At 40.4% G+C, this 20,480-nt stretch overlaps 1 protein-coding gene across 1 annotated transcript in view; it reads right to left on the bottom strand.

Annotated features, from left to right (window-relative positions):
- PCNT (pericentrin) overlaps positions 1–20,480 on the bottom strand; it is a 99,171-nt gene that overhangs the window by 33,146 nt on the left and 45,545 nt on the right. The window contains exons 24-31 of the mRNA XM_060231539.1: positions 16,075–16,302; positions 14,778–14,945; positions 12,956–13,108; positions 12,623–12,787; positions 9,401–10,456; positions 7,550–8,089; positions 5,971–6,073; positions 5,129–5,280 (exon numbers count right to left, since the gene is read on the bottom strand). Of these exons, the coding sequence (XP_060087522.1) occupies positions 5,129–5,280; positions 5,971–6,073; positions 7,550–8,089; positions 9,401–10,456; positions 12,623–12,787; positions 12,956–13,108; positions 14,778–14,945; positions 16,075–16,302 (2,565 nt within the window). The remainder of the gene's footprint in view (positions 1–5,128; positions 5,281–5,970; positions 6,074–7,549; positions 8,090–9,400; positions 10,457–12,622; positions 12,788–12,955; positions 13,109–14,777; positions 14,946–16,074; positions 16,303–20,480) is intronic.

Genomic DNA, 20,480 nt, shown 5'->3' with positions numbered 1-20,480 from the left:
GTTCGTTACAAAGTGCTGGTCATTACCTTTAAAGCCCTATATGGTCGAGGACCTGTCTACCTCAGGGACCGTCTCTCCCTATATGAACCCCAGAGAGCACTGAGGTCAGCTGGAAAAAACTTGCTGACTATCCCCGGACCAAGAGAGGTGAAGTTGCAATGCACCCGCAATCGGGCCTTCTCCTCTGTGGCCCCGAGCTTATGGAACCAACTTCCAGAGGAAATGCGGGCCCTGCGGGATCTTGAACAATTCCGCAGGGCCTGCAAGACTTTCCTCTTCCGACTGGCTTTCGATGATGTAGAAAATTAAGTACTAATGATACCGCCATCATAATAAAGAACAAATAGCAATAGCATTAGCACTTTTATAACTGTAATTAATTTTAAATCTATTAGAATTTTAATGTTGAATGTAACCTTGTTTTTATACAATGGAATGTTACTGTTACTGTTAGCCGCCCTGAGCCTGCCCCGGCGGGGAGGGCGGGATATAAATAAAATTATCTAATCTAATCTAATCTAATCTAAATTATCTAAAAAGTTGTTTTTTAAGATAAGTTTTGTTGTGTGAGCTCTTTTTATTTTCTATTTTTATTTATCTTTGTTAGTTAGATTGGAAGATGACACGCCCATATAAGCTCCTCAGTTGGAACTGTAGAGGTCTCAATAATATTGTAAAACATAAGAGACTACTGAACACTATGCAAAGAGATAGAGCAAATATAGTATGCCTACAGGAGACGCATTTAAAAAACACAAATGGAAAACTATTGTCCACAAACTGGTTTAATCAAAGTTATTTGGCAGTAGGAACATCAAAATCTAGAGGAGTAGCAATTTTAATATCAAAATCAGTACCTTTCCATTGCCAAAAGGTAAAAGCAGACCCTAGAGGTCACTATATTTTTATTAGTGGAGAATTGGACGGCCAGCCACTAACAATTGCATCTTTGTATGCCCCAAATGTGAATCAAAAAGAGTTTTTGAAAACTACTTTACAACTATTGTCTGAATTTCAGAAAGGAGAAATAATAATTGGTGCCGACCTAAATTACATATTGGACCCTAAATTAGACAGAACATACAAAACGGGGAAAAAAATACTGAAACCAACAGGTATACAGAATATATTAGATACATTTAATTTGATGGACATATGGCGTGCATTAAACCCTGGAGTAAGGCAATATACTTATTACTCCACCGTTCACCAAATTCATACAAGAATTGATTATCTTCTAGTGAGCAAAAAGTTGGCTAACCAAATCCAAGAAGCAGATATAGGCCCCCGTACAATCTCAGATCACTCCTGGGTTACGGGATCATTTACCACTCAATCTGAAGACAAACAGGGATACCATTGGAAACTAAATAAATTATTGCTACAAGATGAACTAATTTGTAAAAAAATTTCAGCAGCGATAAAGGAATACTTTAAATTTAACACCACCAAGGATGTAACACAAAGCACATTGTGGGATGCTTTTAAAGCAGTTATTAGAGGGCAATTAATTGCAATAGCTTCCACTCATAAAAAGGAAAGACAATCACTAATACTAGACCTAACGAATAATATCAAACATATGGAACTGCAATATGCAAACAAAGGAGGGAAAAAACCGTTAAGAACATTAGAACAGGAAAGAAAAAAATTGGAACTATTGGAAACATCTCAAATACAAAAGAACTTATTGATACTCAATCAAAAATATTTTACTAAAACACCTAAATCGATAAAACTACTTAAACAGAGGACCACACAAACGAGGGCCTCCCATCTTATCCATAATATGCGAAATCAACAGGGATCCCTAGTTACTAAGTCAAGTGATATAATTCAAGTTTTTCAGAAATTCTATCAAAAGTTATACGAATCAGAGAACCCAAAACCTGACAAAATTAAAGAATATCTTACTTCAATAAACTACAATGTTAAAATATCTTCGGAACATAAGGCATACTTAGAACAAGATATAACTCCCCTGGAAGTCTCTGAAACCTTAAAGCATATTAAAAACAATAAGGCTCCAGGCAGGGATGGTATCCCTATAGAATTCTATAAGGCCTTTGAGCAAGAGCTGCTAGACCCTTTGGTTCACACCTGCAACTCGGTCATGTACAATGGAGAAATGCCTAACACGTGGTCCGAAGCAAGAATTACAGTAATCCCTAAACCTGGAAAAGACAAACAAAACCCAGCCTCTTTTAGACCTATCTCAGTTCTAAACAATGACTTTAAAATATTCTCTGCTCTGATGGCCAATAGATTGAATAATGTCATCACAGAATACATACATACTGACCAATCAGGTTTTATCCCCACAAGAACGTTAACGGATAATATCCGTAAAACAATGGACTTAATATTTTTGGGGAAACAAAGACAGGAAGAATCAGTTCTTTTGGCCATCGACGCAGAGAAGGCCTTCGATAGGGTGGAGGTCCCTTATTTAATTACTTTATTACAATACATGGGTTTTGGTCAGAAATTTTTAACTTCCATTAAAACTTTATATGCAAAACCTAAAGCACAAATCTATATTAATAATTATAGATCTGAGGACTTGGAGTTGCATAGGGGTACAAGACAGGGTTGTCCCCTGTCCCCTATACTATTCGCACTTTCTATAGAACCGCTGGCCTTTGCGGTACGTCAGGAGAAATCGATAACTGGCATATCAGTAGGAAACGAAGAGTATAAATTGAGTCTATTTGCCGATGACGCAGTTTTTTATGTTACAAACCCCCTCCAATCTATTTCATCACTATTAAATCATATCCAAATATTTAGTGGAATATCAGGTTTTAAGATAAATTATACAAAATCTGAATTATACCCTATCATAGTGTCTCCAAATACTAAATCAATTCTACTAAACGCCTTTCCGTTCAAATGGGTTCAAAAATCGATTCGGCACCTGGGTATACAAATACCATTAAATTTACAGGACCTCTATGCGGTCAACTACAAAGTAATGGATAGTACCATTAAACTACAATTGGAACAGTGGAGTAAATTAAATCTGACGTTGTTAGAAAAAATTGATATGATTAAGACCTTTGTTCTTCCTAAATATTTATTTCTATTTTATAACCTACCCTGTTATATTTCAACTAAGGATTTTGGAGAAAGACAAAAGTTTATTTCTAAATTTTTATGGTCAAACAAAAAACCAAGATTTCAATTTAAATTAATGACAAGACCAATAAAACAGGGAGGGCTAGGTCTACCTAATTTAGAAGCTTATTATTTAGCTGCGAATTTAAAAAACATATTAATGTATGCAATAAAGTACTGCGGAAAACCCTGGGTAAAAATTGAGGCATCATATCTAACAGATGACCATTTATGGGAAACCATTTGGAACAACCCTAATGACAGACACTTTGCCGCAAATAATAACCCATACTTAGCTCTGACTTTAAAACTTTGGGATAAACACAAAAAAACTTTAATACCATCCACTTCGCCGATGGCAAGCTTTCTGGGTCAAGCATGGTTTAAACCAGGACGTGAACCAGGGGATTTTAAAATTTGGAGAGAGGCAGGAATATACCAGTTCCAAAATATTATTAAGAATGGACAAATGCTTACTAAAACACAATTGGAAACGCAATTTAAAATATCAATCCCATGGTTTCAGTACCAACAAATACATTTCATCTTACATAACCCCAGAATTGTAGAAGTGATAGACAGGCCGTTAACAACTTTTGAAGACCTGTTAAAAAAGAATACAGAACGAACTAAAACATTAACGTCGACTATATACAACTTAATTAATGCTAAGGACTGGTCTGATATTACAACCCAACAGAAAGCTTGGGAGAAAGACTGTGGTATATCCTTCTCCCTGGAACAATGGCAATCCATTTGGGAATCTCCACTTTACACCACCTATTCATTAAATGTGAAACTCCAAAACTACAAGCTGTTTGCAAGATGGTACTTGACACCTAAAAAGCTTTTTTTGGCTCACATAAAACCAACTCCAGACTGTTGGAAGGGCTGTAAGCAGGAAGGGTCGTTTTTACATTGTTGGTGGCTGTGTCCAGAAATTAATAAATTTTGGAGAGAAATTAAACACATAGTTGATATTATTGCAGCTGAAGATATCCCCTTCACTCCAGAATCGTTCCTTTTGAATTTCTGGCCCAACTCAAAACTTTCTAACTTGAGAAAGGAATTAATAAGTCTTTTGATAATGGCGGCAAAGTTACTGATTGCTCAATTTTGGAAAAGAGATGCGTCCCCTACAACACAACAATGGCTGACAAAAATATGGGAGGTAGCAGCTTTGGATAAACTGGCAATACAAATAAAAGCAATGGAGACACAAAGGAAGAATAATAATTTTATTAAAAAATGGTTTCCGTTTTTTACTTATATAAATTTAGAAGAGGATCCTCAAAAATATGTACCAAAAAAATATATTGATTTTTCATATTATTGAGTATTATATTTAAAAGAATGATAACTTATTGTTTGGATTTATGGACATTTACTGTTATAAAGAATAAGAGGAGACTTACAATAATCTACGTATAACTGTTACATAGTTGTTCATCTTTCAAGAAATGTTGAAATGTTTAAATGTTAAAAGTGTATTCGAATTATTAATTGTTGTTAAAATTAATAAAAATTTAAAGTTTAAAAAAAAAAACCCACCAGTTTTGGCCTCAAGATGTAAAAGATAATTACACAGCATATCATTTTTAAAAAACTGCTACAGTGTAGTGGTTAGACTAAGACCAGGACACCCAGGTTCAAATTCCCAGTGAGGGTATGAAACACTTGGATCTAGTTCATTTTTCTCATCCTAACCTGCCACACAGGGTATAGAAAGAATATTATGCAGGATGGGACAACCATGCAAGCTGTCCTGATATCCTTAGTAAAAAATACAAGGTTTACCCAGTTTTAAATTAATATTTTTCATCAGTTAGAGTAACTAAATACATCCTCTTATTCTGGAAATTTTTGAAAAAAAAAGATGAAATTTAAAATTTAAAATGATTAAACCAATAGATTAAATAAAATATGTTATTTCTACTCCCTTGATTTTATTGATGTTCTTTATATTAGATCTTGCAGTCTGGAATTCAGCAGTTTTCCAGCTGTACACTACCTTTAACTGTTGTGAAAACATTTCCTTCTCCTTCGTTCTGTGTTCAGTGGCCCCTGGAACAATTCCGAGACATTGTGTGCCATTGCCACCTTCGTGTACTGTGGCTTCTTCATTTTCATTACTACACTGAAGAACTAAATCTGAATGAGTACCTGAAAAACAAAGCAGTGACTACATTAAAACTATGGACAGGGAACCAGCAAGACCTTGAAATGGCATCTCCTCCTTGGGGGGGGGACCAGTGTCCTGCCAGTGGTTCTCAAACTGCAGGCCAGGATCTGAAAGTGGACTGCAGATGGTTCAGGGGGAGGAGGCAGCTCCACTGGGGAAAGAAGGCCATGAATACGGAAGTTCCTCAGTAATGCTATATATATGCACCAAGATTCTCTAATGTAGCCCATACGGCAACCAACAAGCATGGCGGAAACCCAGAAGTGTACTACTACCCAGAAAACACAGGGTGAGTAACCGGGTATGCTATTTGGCTGTTTTGAAGCAGAAGGGAAGATGCCTGCATACTGTTCATGTAGCTGACCAAAAAACCCTACATATACTTCTACCTGGGCAAAAGAAGCACCATCCCTACAGTTTTAATCCAGCAAATAACCCTAGTGCCCCACAACTCCAGGAGTCTATGGGCTACATACATAATATATCACAACAGAGACTGAAACAGGTGCGAGATCTTCTGATCCCCTAATCACCTTCTATTTCCAATTCAGGGAGAAAAGAGGAGTGTGCAAGCACCAAGGTATGCTTTCATGTTGACCAATTAGCATCCAAACAACATTTGACTTGGCCTACAAAAGCAATCCCCTCCCCAGCTCAAAAAGGTAACTTACCGCAGCCAAAATCGGTGCTTGCACCTTCAAGTTTGGACATTGTTGATCTTAAATCATTTTGCAATTCAGATGGCATCAATGTGACGTTTTCAGCATCTCGTAACTATTCAACAACAGATGTGCAAAAAGAGGGGGGGGGAAGAATGATCAAATACAAGCACTTTGAATTGTTCCATAATAAAAGGAAACTAGTGCTTAAGTTTTTTTAAACTGGTGCTTAAATTTTCTTTATGAGTGAAGAGGAGCCTTTGCTGTATGAGCACCCAGTTCTTTTTTCACATCATACCAATCGTGAAGGACTGCCCTTATATGCACTATAGGTTTCTCCTGAAATACAGGGTACAAGCAGAAATTGACCATGCTCCCCTTGTTGAATATACTGAAAGAAAATGCTGCCATCTAGTCACACATGCACTGTTGGAGTATTGAACTGAAGGGCACTACTGAGGTCCTAGCCTTGGTGCCAGCAGGAGGAAGCGCATTTCGCCTCATCCCAAGGGTGCCCACCAGAACCGCCCTCAAATTCTTCCAGTTTGTAAGTGAATTGTTGCCAAACCGCTGCCCTGCAACCAACACTGACACCAGATGGGTTGGTATCTAGTTATACTGAACCAACAAAATGAGAGTGAAGGGGTGCTGTTTCCTCACACCTTCCTGCCCTTTCAATCCTCAGGAGACCCGTATCCGCACTTGTGCCTGGGGCTGTTGGTCCGCATTGCCTGAGATTATAAGATTGGCCTCAACAAAAAGTTCGTAACTGAACAGCAAGATTCTGCATTGAAATGCTACGCTTCAATATTTCTCATATTAGATTAAAAAGGTAAAGGTAGTCCCCTGTGCAAGCAACAGTCATCTTTGACTCTGGGGTGACGTTGCTTTCACAACGTTTTCACGGCAGACTTTTTACGGGGTGTTTTGCCATTGCCTTCCCCAGTCATCTACACTTTCCCCCCAGCAAGCTGGGTACTCATTTTACCGACCTCGGAAGGATGGAAGGCTGAGTCAACCTGGAGCCGGCTACCTGAACCAGCTTTCGCTGGGATCGAACTCAGGTCGTAAGCAGAGGACTCCGACTGCAGTACTGCAGCTTTACCACTCTGCGCCACGGGGCTTTCCATATTAGATTAGGTCCCCATAAATATAAGGCAGCGCTGTCCTTTGCTTAGCTCAAATTAACATTTACTTCCAAAACTCTGTTTTGTCGTTACGGATTTCTGTAATCCTGGCACTATTACATTGCTTATTAGATGTCTTGATTTACATTGTGTAAATACACCTCCGGTCTCAGTAAGCAAGCCAGACTGTAAATAAAGTAAATAGAAATAAAATAAACCCTAATGTGACTTACATACAACCGGTACTAAAAGATGTTGCTGTGTAGTCCAGAATTACCTCACTGGCTGAAATTCATGATAAAGTGACAAAAACTGGCTAGTATGACACAATACCTATTATTATTCACTCTTTGCTCATTTAGTTTCCATAGGAACCTACTGAAGGCACATGACTAAGCAATGTCTCAACATGCGATGAAGGAATTTTACATATTTGAAAGGGCCTTTACAAAGCAATCACTTACTAAAATGTTTCCCTGACCACCGTTGTATTCTGTGTCCAGGAAGGTAGGTCCTGAGAATGCTGGAAACTGGAAGGGGAAGCTGTTTGCTGTTTCTTGATTATACCTCAACGATCCAGAGGAGTCTGCCTGTATGACCGAGGACTCGGAACACAGGCTTTCAAAAGCTGCGCTGTGCATGGCCTCCATTTCTGAGAAGGGGGTTAGATGACCACTTGCATGGAGTTCCATACTATTTTGTTTTCTCATAATCTCAGGAGAGTCCCACAAAGTCTTATCCATGATGACCATACTTTGGAAGTTTTCTGGTATTTGTTGAATGGGCTGCATGTTTTGTGAAAGGCTGCTTAAGTTGCACGTCCAAGATTTTGGGGCTTGATTACCGTGCAATGTCTGCTGACCGTGCAGTTTTAAATGCCGTTGTTCCTTTACAGTATTTGTTGTTTCTGCCTCCTCGATCAAAGGCATTCCTTCGAGGTGTTCATCTTGAATACTAAGATTTTTGCTAGAGGTCTCGTGATCAGTCGTTAGAACATCTTTTTCCTGCAAAACAGTTCAAACGTTCAGTATCTTGCCTTAACAATTCAACAGTAGCCCTGAAGGACCAACAACAGGTTTAATTTAATTTTACAAACATCTTTGTCCTTGTGAAAAGTCCCCTTGTAAATGGACTGAAAGAGAACATAAAAGAATTCACAGCACTCTCTCTACCACAACAGTTCAGTTCAGTTTGCTTTATTACGGTCCATGACCAAATACACAGCACAACATATTCAAGGCCTTGTACCTTTCCTTGGCAGCTAATGTTCCAGTGGTGGCGAAGCAGTCCAGTTAAATACTTCACGGCCCTCACTGGCTACTGCTGTATGTTCTGTGAATCTGTGGCAAACTTTCCCCATGCTGTTTTGTAAGCATCTCTAGGCCAAATTGAAATGTATGCAGCTGGGGCGGAGAGGCAGGGTTGGATGCTTGCTCCTGTCTTTTCCCCCAAAGAGAGGTAAGAGTTTCGAAAGGCTGTTTTAAATTGTAAGAGAGATTAGAGGAAAGGTTTCCACACTCCTTCATAAAGCTACCCTTCCCCTTGCCTTTTAAGTTCTCACCTGGGGTTTCTAATTTAAAAACGGTCAAAGATCCAGTCCTACGTATAACTCAGATACAAACAAAGCACCTCTAAGACCAACGAGTGCTAATATTTGAATCATGTTTTATTTTAAGCTTTTAAAAAAAATCTGTGTCCTTTATAAAGTTTATGTCTCCGCTACCTGGCATTACATTTTATGACACGCACGGCCCAGCCTGACAAGGTCTCATTTGTGTCAGATCCGGCCCTCGTTGCAAATGAGTTTGACACCTCTGCTCTATGATCGTGCCTGCTTTACTTTATTGTATCCGAAACAGTCAAGGATCATGATCTTCACTGCTCCGGTTTCACCAGACTCAGATCTCCTGATTCCTTCAAAGAATCCCTTTTTTATCTTGCTGTCCCTTATGGCTGGAACTGTCTCCACCCTCTCTTCATTCTTTGCTATGCCCTTTTTAGTCTATATATACTGTTTTGTGCAAAAAAAAAAGAAAAAAAAATCAGTGAGTATCTCATTTAAAGTTAGCTATTATCAAAGCAGAAAAAGCAGGACTTATTTACTTAAGAGAATCTTTATTGGGCTTTTCTTTTAATTCATCACTTAAGAAAGTGTCTGATAGCACACCTTGTTGGTATATGAGGAAAGTGTCATGAAGGCACCTGATTTCTGGGTCCAAGCTCACTCTGTCTTATGAACACCTTGTGTACAACGGCTGATCATTTTTAGGAACGCAGAATGCAGGACAGTTTAGGACATTAGGGGTGTTACATACCAGTTTGCCACTATGAACCGACACGGATGGCTTGTTACTTAGTTCTTGCTCTTCTCTCCCTTCCTCCGTTTCTAGAGGAAGCTGGAAGGTATCTTGTTCCAACATTGATTTATAAAGTTTAGTTTCTTTCTGATCGACGTTTTGGTCCTCTTCCAAGGACAACTTCAACTGTAAGTGAAAAAGAGCTCCCTCGGACCGCAGGGCTTCCAGTTCTTCCATGGACTTCTCATTCTGAGACTTAAGTTCCACGGCCACAGCTTTAAGTTCACTGATTTCATTCTGATAAGTGACCTCTTTGTCATGCAGGGTGGCCGCTAAGGCCTTGAACTCATTTTCAAGCTGCACAACATTTTCTTTTTCTCGCAGCACTTCAATGACTTGCTCTGCCTTCTGCTTTGACACAGCCTGGAGTTCCAGTTCTCTCTCTGAAAACGCAGCTTCCCTTTCTCTCAGTTTATCTTTAAGTTCCTGAATACAGGAAGTAGCGACAGATATTTCAGAATTCCTTTCTGTTAAGCAAACTTCCATGTGCTTGTAGTCTTCCTGCAGCTCCTTATGCTGTAGTTGTAAATCCGTTAGCTCTCTGAAGTACTGTCTAGAAGACTCCTGAATGTTCTTAAGGTTTTGTTCCAGATTTTTTATTTCTATGTTAAAACAAGATTCTTTTTCTTCAAACAGCTGCTGCAAAGCTTCCCTGTCAGCCAAAGCTATTTCTAGCTGGTGGTGAAGGTGTTGCTGGTTGGACTGAGATAGCAAACAGCTGGCATCTCCATCTCCATCTCTGCTCTCCGGAGGAGTCAATGATCCGCTCTGTGATTCAGTTTGAAGGTTCTCTTCCTGCTCTTCTAGTACAAGGGTATTAGAATGGTCTTGGCTATCATCACCTTCATCGTCAATCGGTCCACAAAGCAGTAATTCTTTTTGAAGATTTTCAATTACACCATGCAGCTGTTCTATTTCTTCTGATTTATCCCTTGCCAATTGTTCCTTTTCAGCACAGAGTTGTTCTATAACTGACTTCAGGTCCTCAATTTTCAATGCTTGCTTTTCCAAAACCTTAAAAAAAAAACATGTCAGACTTAGTTGCTATGAAAATCTATTGGCATATGCAGACTTGCCAGTTTGGTAGATTCTTATCTGGGAGAACCGGGTTTGATTCCCCACTCCTCCACTTGCACCTGCTGGAATGGCCTTGGGTCAGCCAGAGCTCTGGCAGAGGTTGTCCTTGAAAGGGCAGCTGCTGTGAGAGCCCTCTCAGTCCCACCCACCTCACAGGGTGTCTGTTGTGGGGGAGGGAGGTAAAGGAGATTGTGAGCCGCTCTGAGACTCTGAAATTCAGAGCGGAGGGCGGGATATAAATCCAATACCTTCTTCTTCTAGCTGTTCCACATTATTTGGAAGCTAGTTTTCTTTCATTTTATCTGGAATATTTTAGGCTACATTTTCTGTTAAAATATAAGTTCAAAGTAGAAGATAAAACATGGTTAAAGCAATTATGGGGAAGTCCATGGTTCAGTGGCAGAGCATCTGCTTTGCTTGCAGAAAGGCCATGGTTCAATCCCTGTTAATTCAAGTTAGAAATGTTCTGTTGTAGGCTATGTGAAAGACCCCTCTTACTGGAAACCCTGAAGAACTTCTGCCAGGCAGAGTAGACAATAACCTGAATATGATCAGAATATGATTACGCATCATGTTCTCAAGTAAAGGCAAATTAGCCACACAACTGGCATTCAAGCCATGCAATACCTTTTATTAGGACCAGCCCAAAGAAAAATAACACTCATAAATTCAGATTATCTCTGGAGTTGTAGTAACAACTGAATCGATTACGTGGATAATGTTCTGTTTAACTGCCCCCAAAATTCTGATTAAAAGCTGAATTGATCTCTGTCAGTTAATCAGGACTTTTGTCTCTTCAGAAACTAAAACACCTTGGCTACTCGGAGATAAACCAATCACTTTGCATGGTGAAACTCTCTCGGCAGCTGATGTTAACTTCTATGATAATTTCTGTAGTAATTTCTAGGCTCTCCTTTTGTGGGGTGAGGATCTGCTGTTTATGACTCTGGGGGTGAAAACAGTTATTAAGAACTAAGCAAAGGCAAAAGGCAGCTAATAAATGCTTTAATAAATATATAAATAATTGCTGTCTCACTGGTCAGAGGGGGAGCTTGCCATCCAGTCCTAACTATATGGATACAATCTGCTGGGAAGCGTACATAATCCTATGTTTAGTCATTAAAATGGGCAGGCTCTCATATACCTTGTCTCCTGGCAGACCCTCCCATTTAAATCTAACAGCAGCCATTTAAATTTAACAGCAGGCCAGATGCACCCATCCACTGTTAGGCTGTCACAACTGCAAGCCAATTCAGTGATCCACATCACTCCCACCTCACTTCATGCTAAAGCATGGATCCCTGAAATGGCTTGCAGCCGTGTCAGCTTTACCGTGGGGTGGGATGGCCATCTGCTGTTAGGCTGGCATGCCTGTAGCCATTTCAGCAATCCATTTAATTCCCTCCTCACTTGGAAATGGGGAGAGGGAGAGTGAAACAGATCACTGAAATGGCTCGTAGCCATTTAAACCCAGCAGCAGGTGGACACGCATGTTCAGCCTGGAGAGGAGGTGGCTGAGAGGTGGTTATGATCACCTGAGAGGTGATATGATCACCATCTTCAAATACTTGAAGGGCTGTCATATAGAGGATGGTGTGGAATTGTTTTCTGTGGCCCCAGAAGGTAGGACCAGAGCCAGTGGGTTGAAATTAAATCAAAAGAGTTTCCGGCTCAACATTAGGAAGAACTTCCTGACCATTAGAGTGGTTTCTCGGTGGAACAGGCACCTCGGGAGGTGGTGGGCTCTTCTTCCTTGGAGGTTTTTAAACAGAGGCTAGATGGCCATCGGACAGCATTGAAGATCCTGTGAATTTACGGGGAAATATTTGTAGGTTTCCTGCATTGTGCAGGGGGTTGGACTAGATGACCCTGGAGGTCCCTTCCAACTCTATGATTCTATGACTGTTAGGTTAAAATGGTCCCAACCAGGCAGAAGTTCAGTAAATGTTTAGGGAAGATGCCTTCCCCGATCATCAGTTCAGAGGCCATGAACTGGGCCAAACTCGTGATGAATTTTGGCTCGTGAACCAGTTTGCGCCCATCCCTAATCCTGATATATATTAACATTTTATTATGAAAGAAGGCCTAGCCTCAACATGTTACCTTGTTTTCCTTGCAGCTTTCAAGCTCATGTTCTAGTTGCGCAATCTGCGTATTCAAATGATCTGTTTCTTGATTCTTTTCTTCAAGTAAGGACTTGAGAAACTGGAGAAGAGCCAAGTCACCATTCCCTGGACTCTGACTCCTGTTAAGTTTTTCACTGTTTTCCTAAAGAAATGAGTTGAACACATAACATTAGTCTAGGTCAGCCAGTGATTTCATGACAGTGTGGGGATTTGAACCCAGGTCTCCTAGCTCCTACTCCAACACCCTCGCTCACTAAGATAAAACAAGCCAGGATCATGGATCTGGAATGAAAAAAGAAATCAGACCTACTTTCAGGTACACATTTTCTTCTTGAAGCTGGATTATTTTGGAGGCGTAGTCTCTTTTTTCCACTTCAGATTTTAAACGAAGGTTCAAGATTTCATCATTTTTATTCATCAAATCCTCTTCAAATTGTTTGAGTTGCTCTAACAAGCTTTCGACCTAAAACAAAGCAAAAATAAAATCTGTTTTAGTATCGGTGTATATAAAAAAATCTCTGAAGAAAAATGCTGTCTTCTATCAACACAACTGCAAAATTCCACACCTGACAATTTAGGCATGCCCCTGCCAAAACTCTAAGGCCTGAACTAACAGCACAAAACAAATCCCTTAGTAAGAGGAATAAAAAGTTTATTTTAAAAAAATCAAGCTTTGTGGTCTAAGTTTGTAACAAAACCCCTAAACTTTAATGTAGCTCAAGACCCCAGGTGTTTACATTGGAATAACCCATTAATTCCCATTCCACATTGGGCCACCTTGCCAAAATTAATCTCTTTTTAACACACACAGTTTGGACTGGACCAGCTGTTGGTTTTGATCGTTCAGAGTTATTAACAGCTGTGAGGAACTTAGTAATTTTCTGATTGGTAAAGTTAGCCTGTGACATCAGAGATGGGACTTTACATTGTAGTGACTACATCAGATAGTTACTTTTAGAAAGGAGTCTGGCTTAGGTCAGATTCCATTGTCCATAAATATCTGGGGGTCTGAGATCTTGCTTTGTCCCATCAGAACTCTGTGAATCTTGTGACCACAGGATGATGGGTAGAGGTTAACGATCCTCCCCCTTCAACATCCTGTTACTCCAAAGAACTCTGCTCATTAGGGTTTGTAGAGTCTTTCGGGATCAAGTGCCGTGTTCTACTGGAGAAAGTTTTCCTTCCAAACGTTTCGTTCTCAGCTGCGGAGAACATCCTCAGTGGCGTTGCAGCCGGAGCAGGCGCTCAGACCTTTTGGCTGCTGTGCATTGAGTGGGGCCAGGGCTGCTGGAGAGCTGCTATTTCTAGGCTGGAGGGTGTGTGATGAAAGGGCAATTGGTTTGTGGATGTGCCCATTGTTTGGTGGGGCTTCCTGGAAGGGTAGTGATAAGGAAACTGGCTGTTGAATGTGACCATTGTTCTGTGTTAATTGCTGGGAGGATTGGAAGGGGTTTGAAGATAAGGAAGATGGTTGTTGACTGTGCTGATTGTTCTGTGGAATTTGCTGGTTGTTCTGAGACTTTCTGCAATTTATAGTCTGTAGGGTGTTTTGCAGAGCTGGGTACCAATCTGGGTACCAATCCACCAATCTTGGTACCCAGCTCTGCAAAACACCCTACAGACTATAAATGTAGAAAAGTGAAGGGTAGTTCAATCTAGCTATTTACTAAAGCCCCAAATACTTCCCAGTAATGTGGATAGACGGGCACAGCTACCAGTTACTAAAGTGTTAAGGATTTGACAGTCTACATTAAAACCAAATGTCCAGTGAAACTTGTCACAGAGCATCCATCACAGTTTCTTTACACCAACATTTGTCTGACCAAGAAAATGTATCAGGTGTCCATTGTACAGGGACTCAGAGCTCCTCAGCTCTTTAGCCAGAAAAACCCAATGCTCTGGGAAAGTATTGCAGTCAAGCAAACCATATATTAAAGATATACACCTCCAAGTGTCTAGGTATGCAAACCTACAAAGGCCCCTCAAAGAAGAAAACTGGACAACACACAGCCTTATGAAAGATCTGTTTTTAGGTACAATCTTAAAAGGGGATTTTCAGCTTCTAAACGCCAGAGTCAATACTGTCAATTTTTCCCCTATTGGACCTGTGCACTATTTTTGTTTCAACTTACTTCTCTCTTTTTTGTTAGAAGCTCCTCTTGCGCTTTTAATTCTCCCTTTAACGTATGATCTATATCCTCTTCCGGAAGTACTCTGTGTCTGATTTCATCCAGTTTGGATTGCAGAGTAGAAATCTGAATCAAATTATTGTACTGCTGCTGCTGCAATGCTTCTTTATCCTATAAAAAGGAATATAAGAATTAAGGAACAAAATATTATTCTAATCGATGTGGCACTTTAATCTGAACGCCAAATGTAAGAAAATCTTGTGTCATTTATAAAAAGTCTCTCAGAGACAATTGTAACTGAGCCCTTATAAAATATATTGTATCTGACTCTGCCTTGCTTTGGTCACAACTAAATTTATTTTGAAAACATGTCATGATCTGTAATTTAGCATATATATGTGAGGCGCTGCAACCCATTTTCTTTTAATCACCTTGTAATAAGAAATTACCATTCTATTTTAATTTAACTATTCCTTTTCAGAAAGGAAATTATGATAATGTAGCTAACAAATGAAAATATTAGACATTGTTTGAAATGATTTTCCAAACTGCACATGAGTTTTTTTATCTGAAAAGGAAGCATAATACTTAAACTAAAAAACAATAACCTGCAGTCATTAATTAATTTCTTTAGCAACCTAATCAAGAGCAAGAAAGACAGTAGTTTAAAAAGATAAATAATAGTATTTCTAATACAATCTGTAGAGATAAACGTTGTCTAAACCTTGTACATTTCAAAGAGCACCTCCTCCTATGAAGCAATTAAACCCAGGATTCATACTTCCAGCAGTGACCATACTATGTCCACAAATGCGGTGAAAACATTCTAATACAAACCACAAAGCCTGAAATTTAAAGTATCAAAATTAACACCATATAAAAGTGAATGTGATATGCTTAAATAGTGCTAAAAACTGAACAGAGATCTGATGACTGTCAGGGTAGGGGGAGACAGCATACATAGGGCTATGAAGAGGGTCCCCTATTTTAAATTATATTTCCTATTGATTTTGTCCTTAGGCTAAAATATGATAGATGATGGAAAAATGGTTTCCCAATGGCTTAAACTGTGAGAAAAGGAAGTCTGGCTTGAATTAGAACCTGATGTTTTGTGTCCCTAAAAACATGAAGCCAGAATATGAAGCCTAATGGGCCATGAAAAGAAGAACAGATAGAATACAAACTGATATCTACTGCTTCTGAAATGACAAAGTTCATACAAAGTTATTAGCATTTACCCCACATTATCAAATTCCTCCCCCCATTTAAAAAATGTAAAAACAATTTAAGATAAGGTTACTTGTTTCCATTCAGCTTCCATTTTTTTCATTTTCTTCACTTCTTTTGTCAGCTGGCTGACATTCTTTGCCTCTTCCATGCTGAGGGACTCTAGTTCTCTGACCCTTGCTGCCAGCTTTTCTGTCTCTTCATTTCGAAGAGTAAGTTCTGTCTGCAATTGCTCTCTTTCCATGAAAAGCTTATTGTAATCATCTGTTTTTTCTTTGATTTCGTCATAGAGGGACTCTACCTGCAATCATGGAGAAACAACATGTCACATGCTCTTTGAGAAATGGAAAGTAAATTTAACCAACAAATTTATTTGTAACATTTTAATTTGCTTTCAAAGTCCACACATATAATTAAAACCTCCATGTACTGTTGATATATGAAACATACAGTATTCTCTGCCTTTGCCATGCTTTTTTACACACACACACACACACACACACACACACTTGCATATATAACTGGAACAATACCACCAAGCCCAGGAACCACACCAAGACAATGACACTAAAGACTAGGGATGGGCACAGATGGAAAATTTTGGTTCAGTATGGGACTTGCAAGCCAGGCAGCCCTGGATCAAACTCCCAAACCCAAAATCCTGCCCAAACAAAACCAGTCTGGGTGGCATCAGCCCCCACCCCCGCATGCTAACATTATCTGGAAGCAATCCACGCTTGCCTGCCAGTTCCAGGTAGTATTGTCCAGCACTCCCACCATGCCCACATTTTCTGGAAGTGATGCAAGCGCATCAGTGACACACTTGCATCGCTTCCGGAAAACACGGGCACATCGGGATCAGGGGGTGATGCTACCCAGAACTGGCAGGTGCGCATCAAACCAAACACAATCCCAAGGCCACCCGAAAAGCCCAGGGTGAGTGTCTGGAGAAGGCACCTTCCTCAGATCTCAGCTTGCAAGCTTCGAATTGGATCAAGTTCGGGCCGGACTCTGGCTTGGCGTTCAGGTCTGTGCCTATCCCTACTATATTATTTTCTCTTATAGAAAAAGATTTAAGGAACTTTGTATGCTTATTTCAAAAGTGGGGGTGTAGTATTGCCAACATGATCAAACCCTTGAGGCTGATCTTGAGATAGAGAAGGAAATAGAGGAGCTGACTAAAGCAGATAATATTACTACACTGAGAGACTTCAACTACCCTTACATTAACAAGGTCAGGGGTATTGAACTCATTTGTTATGAAGGCCGGATCTGACATAAATGAGACCTTGTTGGGCCAAGCCATGTGTATCATAAAATGTAATGCCAGGTAGCGGAAATATAAACTTTATAAAGGGCACAGAAACACAATTAAAGATTTTTTTTGCTTAAAATAAAACACGCTTCAAATATTAGCTCGCTTGCAATATTTTGTTTTACATTCTCTGATAAATGTCACACCTTGCTATGAATTATTGCATCAAAAACTGCAGACAATGTCTGTGCGGTACCAGTCTTGACTATGTGCTGTTCAGATGTGCACATCTGTAAGTTGCAAACCTGCTTTTGATTCATTGACATTCATTGCAGACATCTCATGGTCAATGCTTTGAGCCTAAGACCCAGAGGAACATGAAGCAGCTGGGCATTGTGAGCTTTTGTACAGAAGTTGCTTCACATACTAGTGAAGAACATGTGAAGGCACCATGGCACAGACTGAGGCTATGTGCTTGTCTACAAAACTGTAATTTTCCCCAGAAAAATGACTACAACTAAAAAAAAAAATACAACTCCCCCCGCCCCCCAAAAAAACAAGAACAGAGAGACAGCCATGTACAGTGGTCAGTGTCAGCCTACTATCTGGGAAGTCTAAATTCAAGACCCCCAATCAAAGGAAAATGTGAAAGAAAAAAATAAGGAAAATTTGCTGAGTAAACCTGGTGGAGCACACTATCAGCCTAATGCTGATACTTCTCTTCTAAATAGTTCACATGCTTTCCTATTGAGAAAGACTGGAGGGCATGAGTACAGTGAAAAAGAGGAGGGGAACCCAGTTACAAACCCAACAAAACTCTCTCTCTCTCTGTAGCAAGGCAAAAAGCTCATATCTTCACTAAAACATTGATAGTCTTAAAAGCATTCTTTGTAGCTCTCCTGATGGTGGCAACTGGGCAAAGGACGCTCTGGCTCTTTCTTTCCTTCCCCAGGGCAGGAAGAGGGGAGGAGCCTCAGCCATTCATTAGAAGGAAGAGGATTGTCTCAGTAGCTCTGCAGGGTGATTAATTGAGCCTGGCAAACTTAGTCACCCAGCAGAGCTATAGAGCCAAGCTCCCTCATTGGCTGAGGCTACTCGCCCTCCTCTCCCTTTGGGAAAAGGGAAAGGGGAGAGGGAAAGGCTGCTTTGCTGCTCTGGCTTATCCGAGGAGAATCACAAAATGGCGACCAAAAAAAGCAGGCAAGGGAAAATGAAGATGACAGCCAGTTGCTGGAGGGCCTGATTGGAGCCCTCTGTGGGCCTGATCTGGCCCGCAGGCCATATGTTTGACACCCCTGGACTAGGTAAAACACGTACTCAAGTTAAGCTGTACATATGAGATTTCTAGACAGTATAAATGACAGTGCACTGGAACAGTTGGTCACAGAGCCAACCAGAGGGATAATGATCTTGAACATTGTCCTGAGTGGATCTCAAGACCTGATGAGAGATGTAGAGGTTGTTCCACCAATTGGGAACAGTGACTACAACTCAAGACCTGATGAGATATGTAGAGGTTGTTACATCAGTTGCAAACAGTGACCACAATGCTATTAATTCCCGTATTTAGGTCAATTGAAAGCTACCCCTGAACTCCAAAACTGTAATATTTGATTTACAAAAATGAAGCTATTTAAAATTGCACTAATTGAAGCACAAATAGAATGCATTCCACAGGTTAGGAAAGGTACTGCCACATCTAAAAGAAGGCATGTTTAGTTGACAATGCAAGTCAAGGAAGCTACAAAAAATAAAGAGGCTTCTTTTTAAAAAGTAGAAGGTCTGAGCTCTTTATCTCAGAGGTCCTCCCAAGCTCTGGTACCTTTTCATCAGCGCTCTCTGCATACCAGCACCCAGCTTCCTTCAGTGGGCACAACTTCCTTGTCACCTCCTCATTCACCCCGCAAGATACTACCTTCAGCCTGACCTCCAATGGCCTCTTGTCCCCCCATGAGCCCCTGCTCCACATCAAGTCCTCTCAGCCTAGTGTCCCTTCATCCCTCAGCTTCAACCATCTGGTCAGCGCAGTGCTGCGCATGGGCTTGCTCTCCCACAGCTCTGCTTACCACAGCGCCCAGGAGTCAGCCTTCCGCCACCTCCCCTCCCAGTTCAAACCTCCTGTCATCCTCACTGGGGCTGTCCAACCAGACATCCCAGCTCTACAACACCCACCATCTTCTTCAGCTCTCCTACCTCCTAGATCAAACGGACCACCCCACAGCATTTGTTTTTCATTTTTGTGACATAATTTTGGACCCCACCACTTTCCCCAGTGGGCCCCCCCAAAATTTTTTCCTGGCTATGGGCCTGCATTTCAAGAGACTATTTTCTGATGCTAATGCGTCTAAAGGTGCCTTATATAGTTATATGCCTTATTAAGGGGTTAAAATTGTGTTCCGAGTTCGTTACAAGGTGCTGGTTATTACCTTTAAAGCCCTATATGGCCGAGGACCTGCCTACCTTAGGGACCGCCTCTCTCCATATATCCCCCAGAGAGCACTGAGATCTAGCTCCCAAAATCTCCTAAAAATCCCTGGACCAAGGGAGGCCAAACTGAAAACAACGAGGGAGCAGGCCTTCTCAATAACAGCCCCCCGTTGGTGGAATCAACTACCAGAAGAGGTACGGGCCCTGCGAGACTATAATCAGTTCCGCAGGGCCTGCAAAACTGTCCTTTTTCAAATGGCCTATAAGATGGAATCCTGAAGTGACACCTAGCCATCTGATATATACATATACACCGCGTTGTATGGTAGCACCTTTAACTGTAGTGGGTTTTTTAAATTAATTTATTAATGTTTTTATTGTATTTTATTATATGATGTATTGTTATAATCATGGTTCATTCCATGTCTTGTAAGCCGCCCTGAGCCTGCCTTGGCGGGGAGGGCGGGATATAAATAAAAATTTATTATTATTATTAAAAGTAGGAAACTCCCTTGGTTCTGATCTAATTCCCGATGAGTTATTCAAGGCTAATCCACATAGGTGGGCCACAGTTTTGGCTCCAATTTTTATTCCAGTGGGAAAATGTCTGATTCACGGAGACATTCAATTACTGTCCCAATATTTAAAAGGGGTCCAGATTGGACCCATCCTGCTATCAACCAGTTGGCCTCATTTCCTCTTTGGGAAAGTCACATTCTGCTTATCCACTTAAGAAATGTTTAGATTGGATGAAATCAGAAGCCATATTGAAGCATGAACAGATAGGCTTTAAGCAC

The sequence above is a fragment of the Heteronotia binoei genome, chromosome 1 (assembly GCF_032191835.1).
Source record: "Heteronotia binoei isolate CCM8104 ecotype False Entrance Well chromosome 1, APGP_CSIRO_Hbin_v1, whole genome shotgun sequence".
NCBI classification, from domain to species: domain Eukaryota; kingdom Metazoa; phylum Chordata; class Lepidosauria; order Squamata; family Gekkonidae; genus Heteronotia; species Heteronotia binoei.
This window is presented reverse-complemented; position numbering and strand designations above follow the sequence as displayed.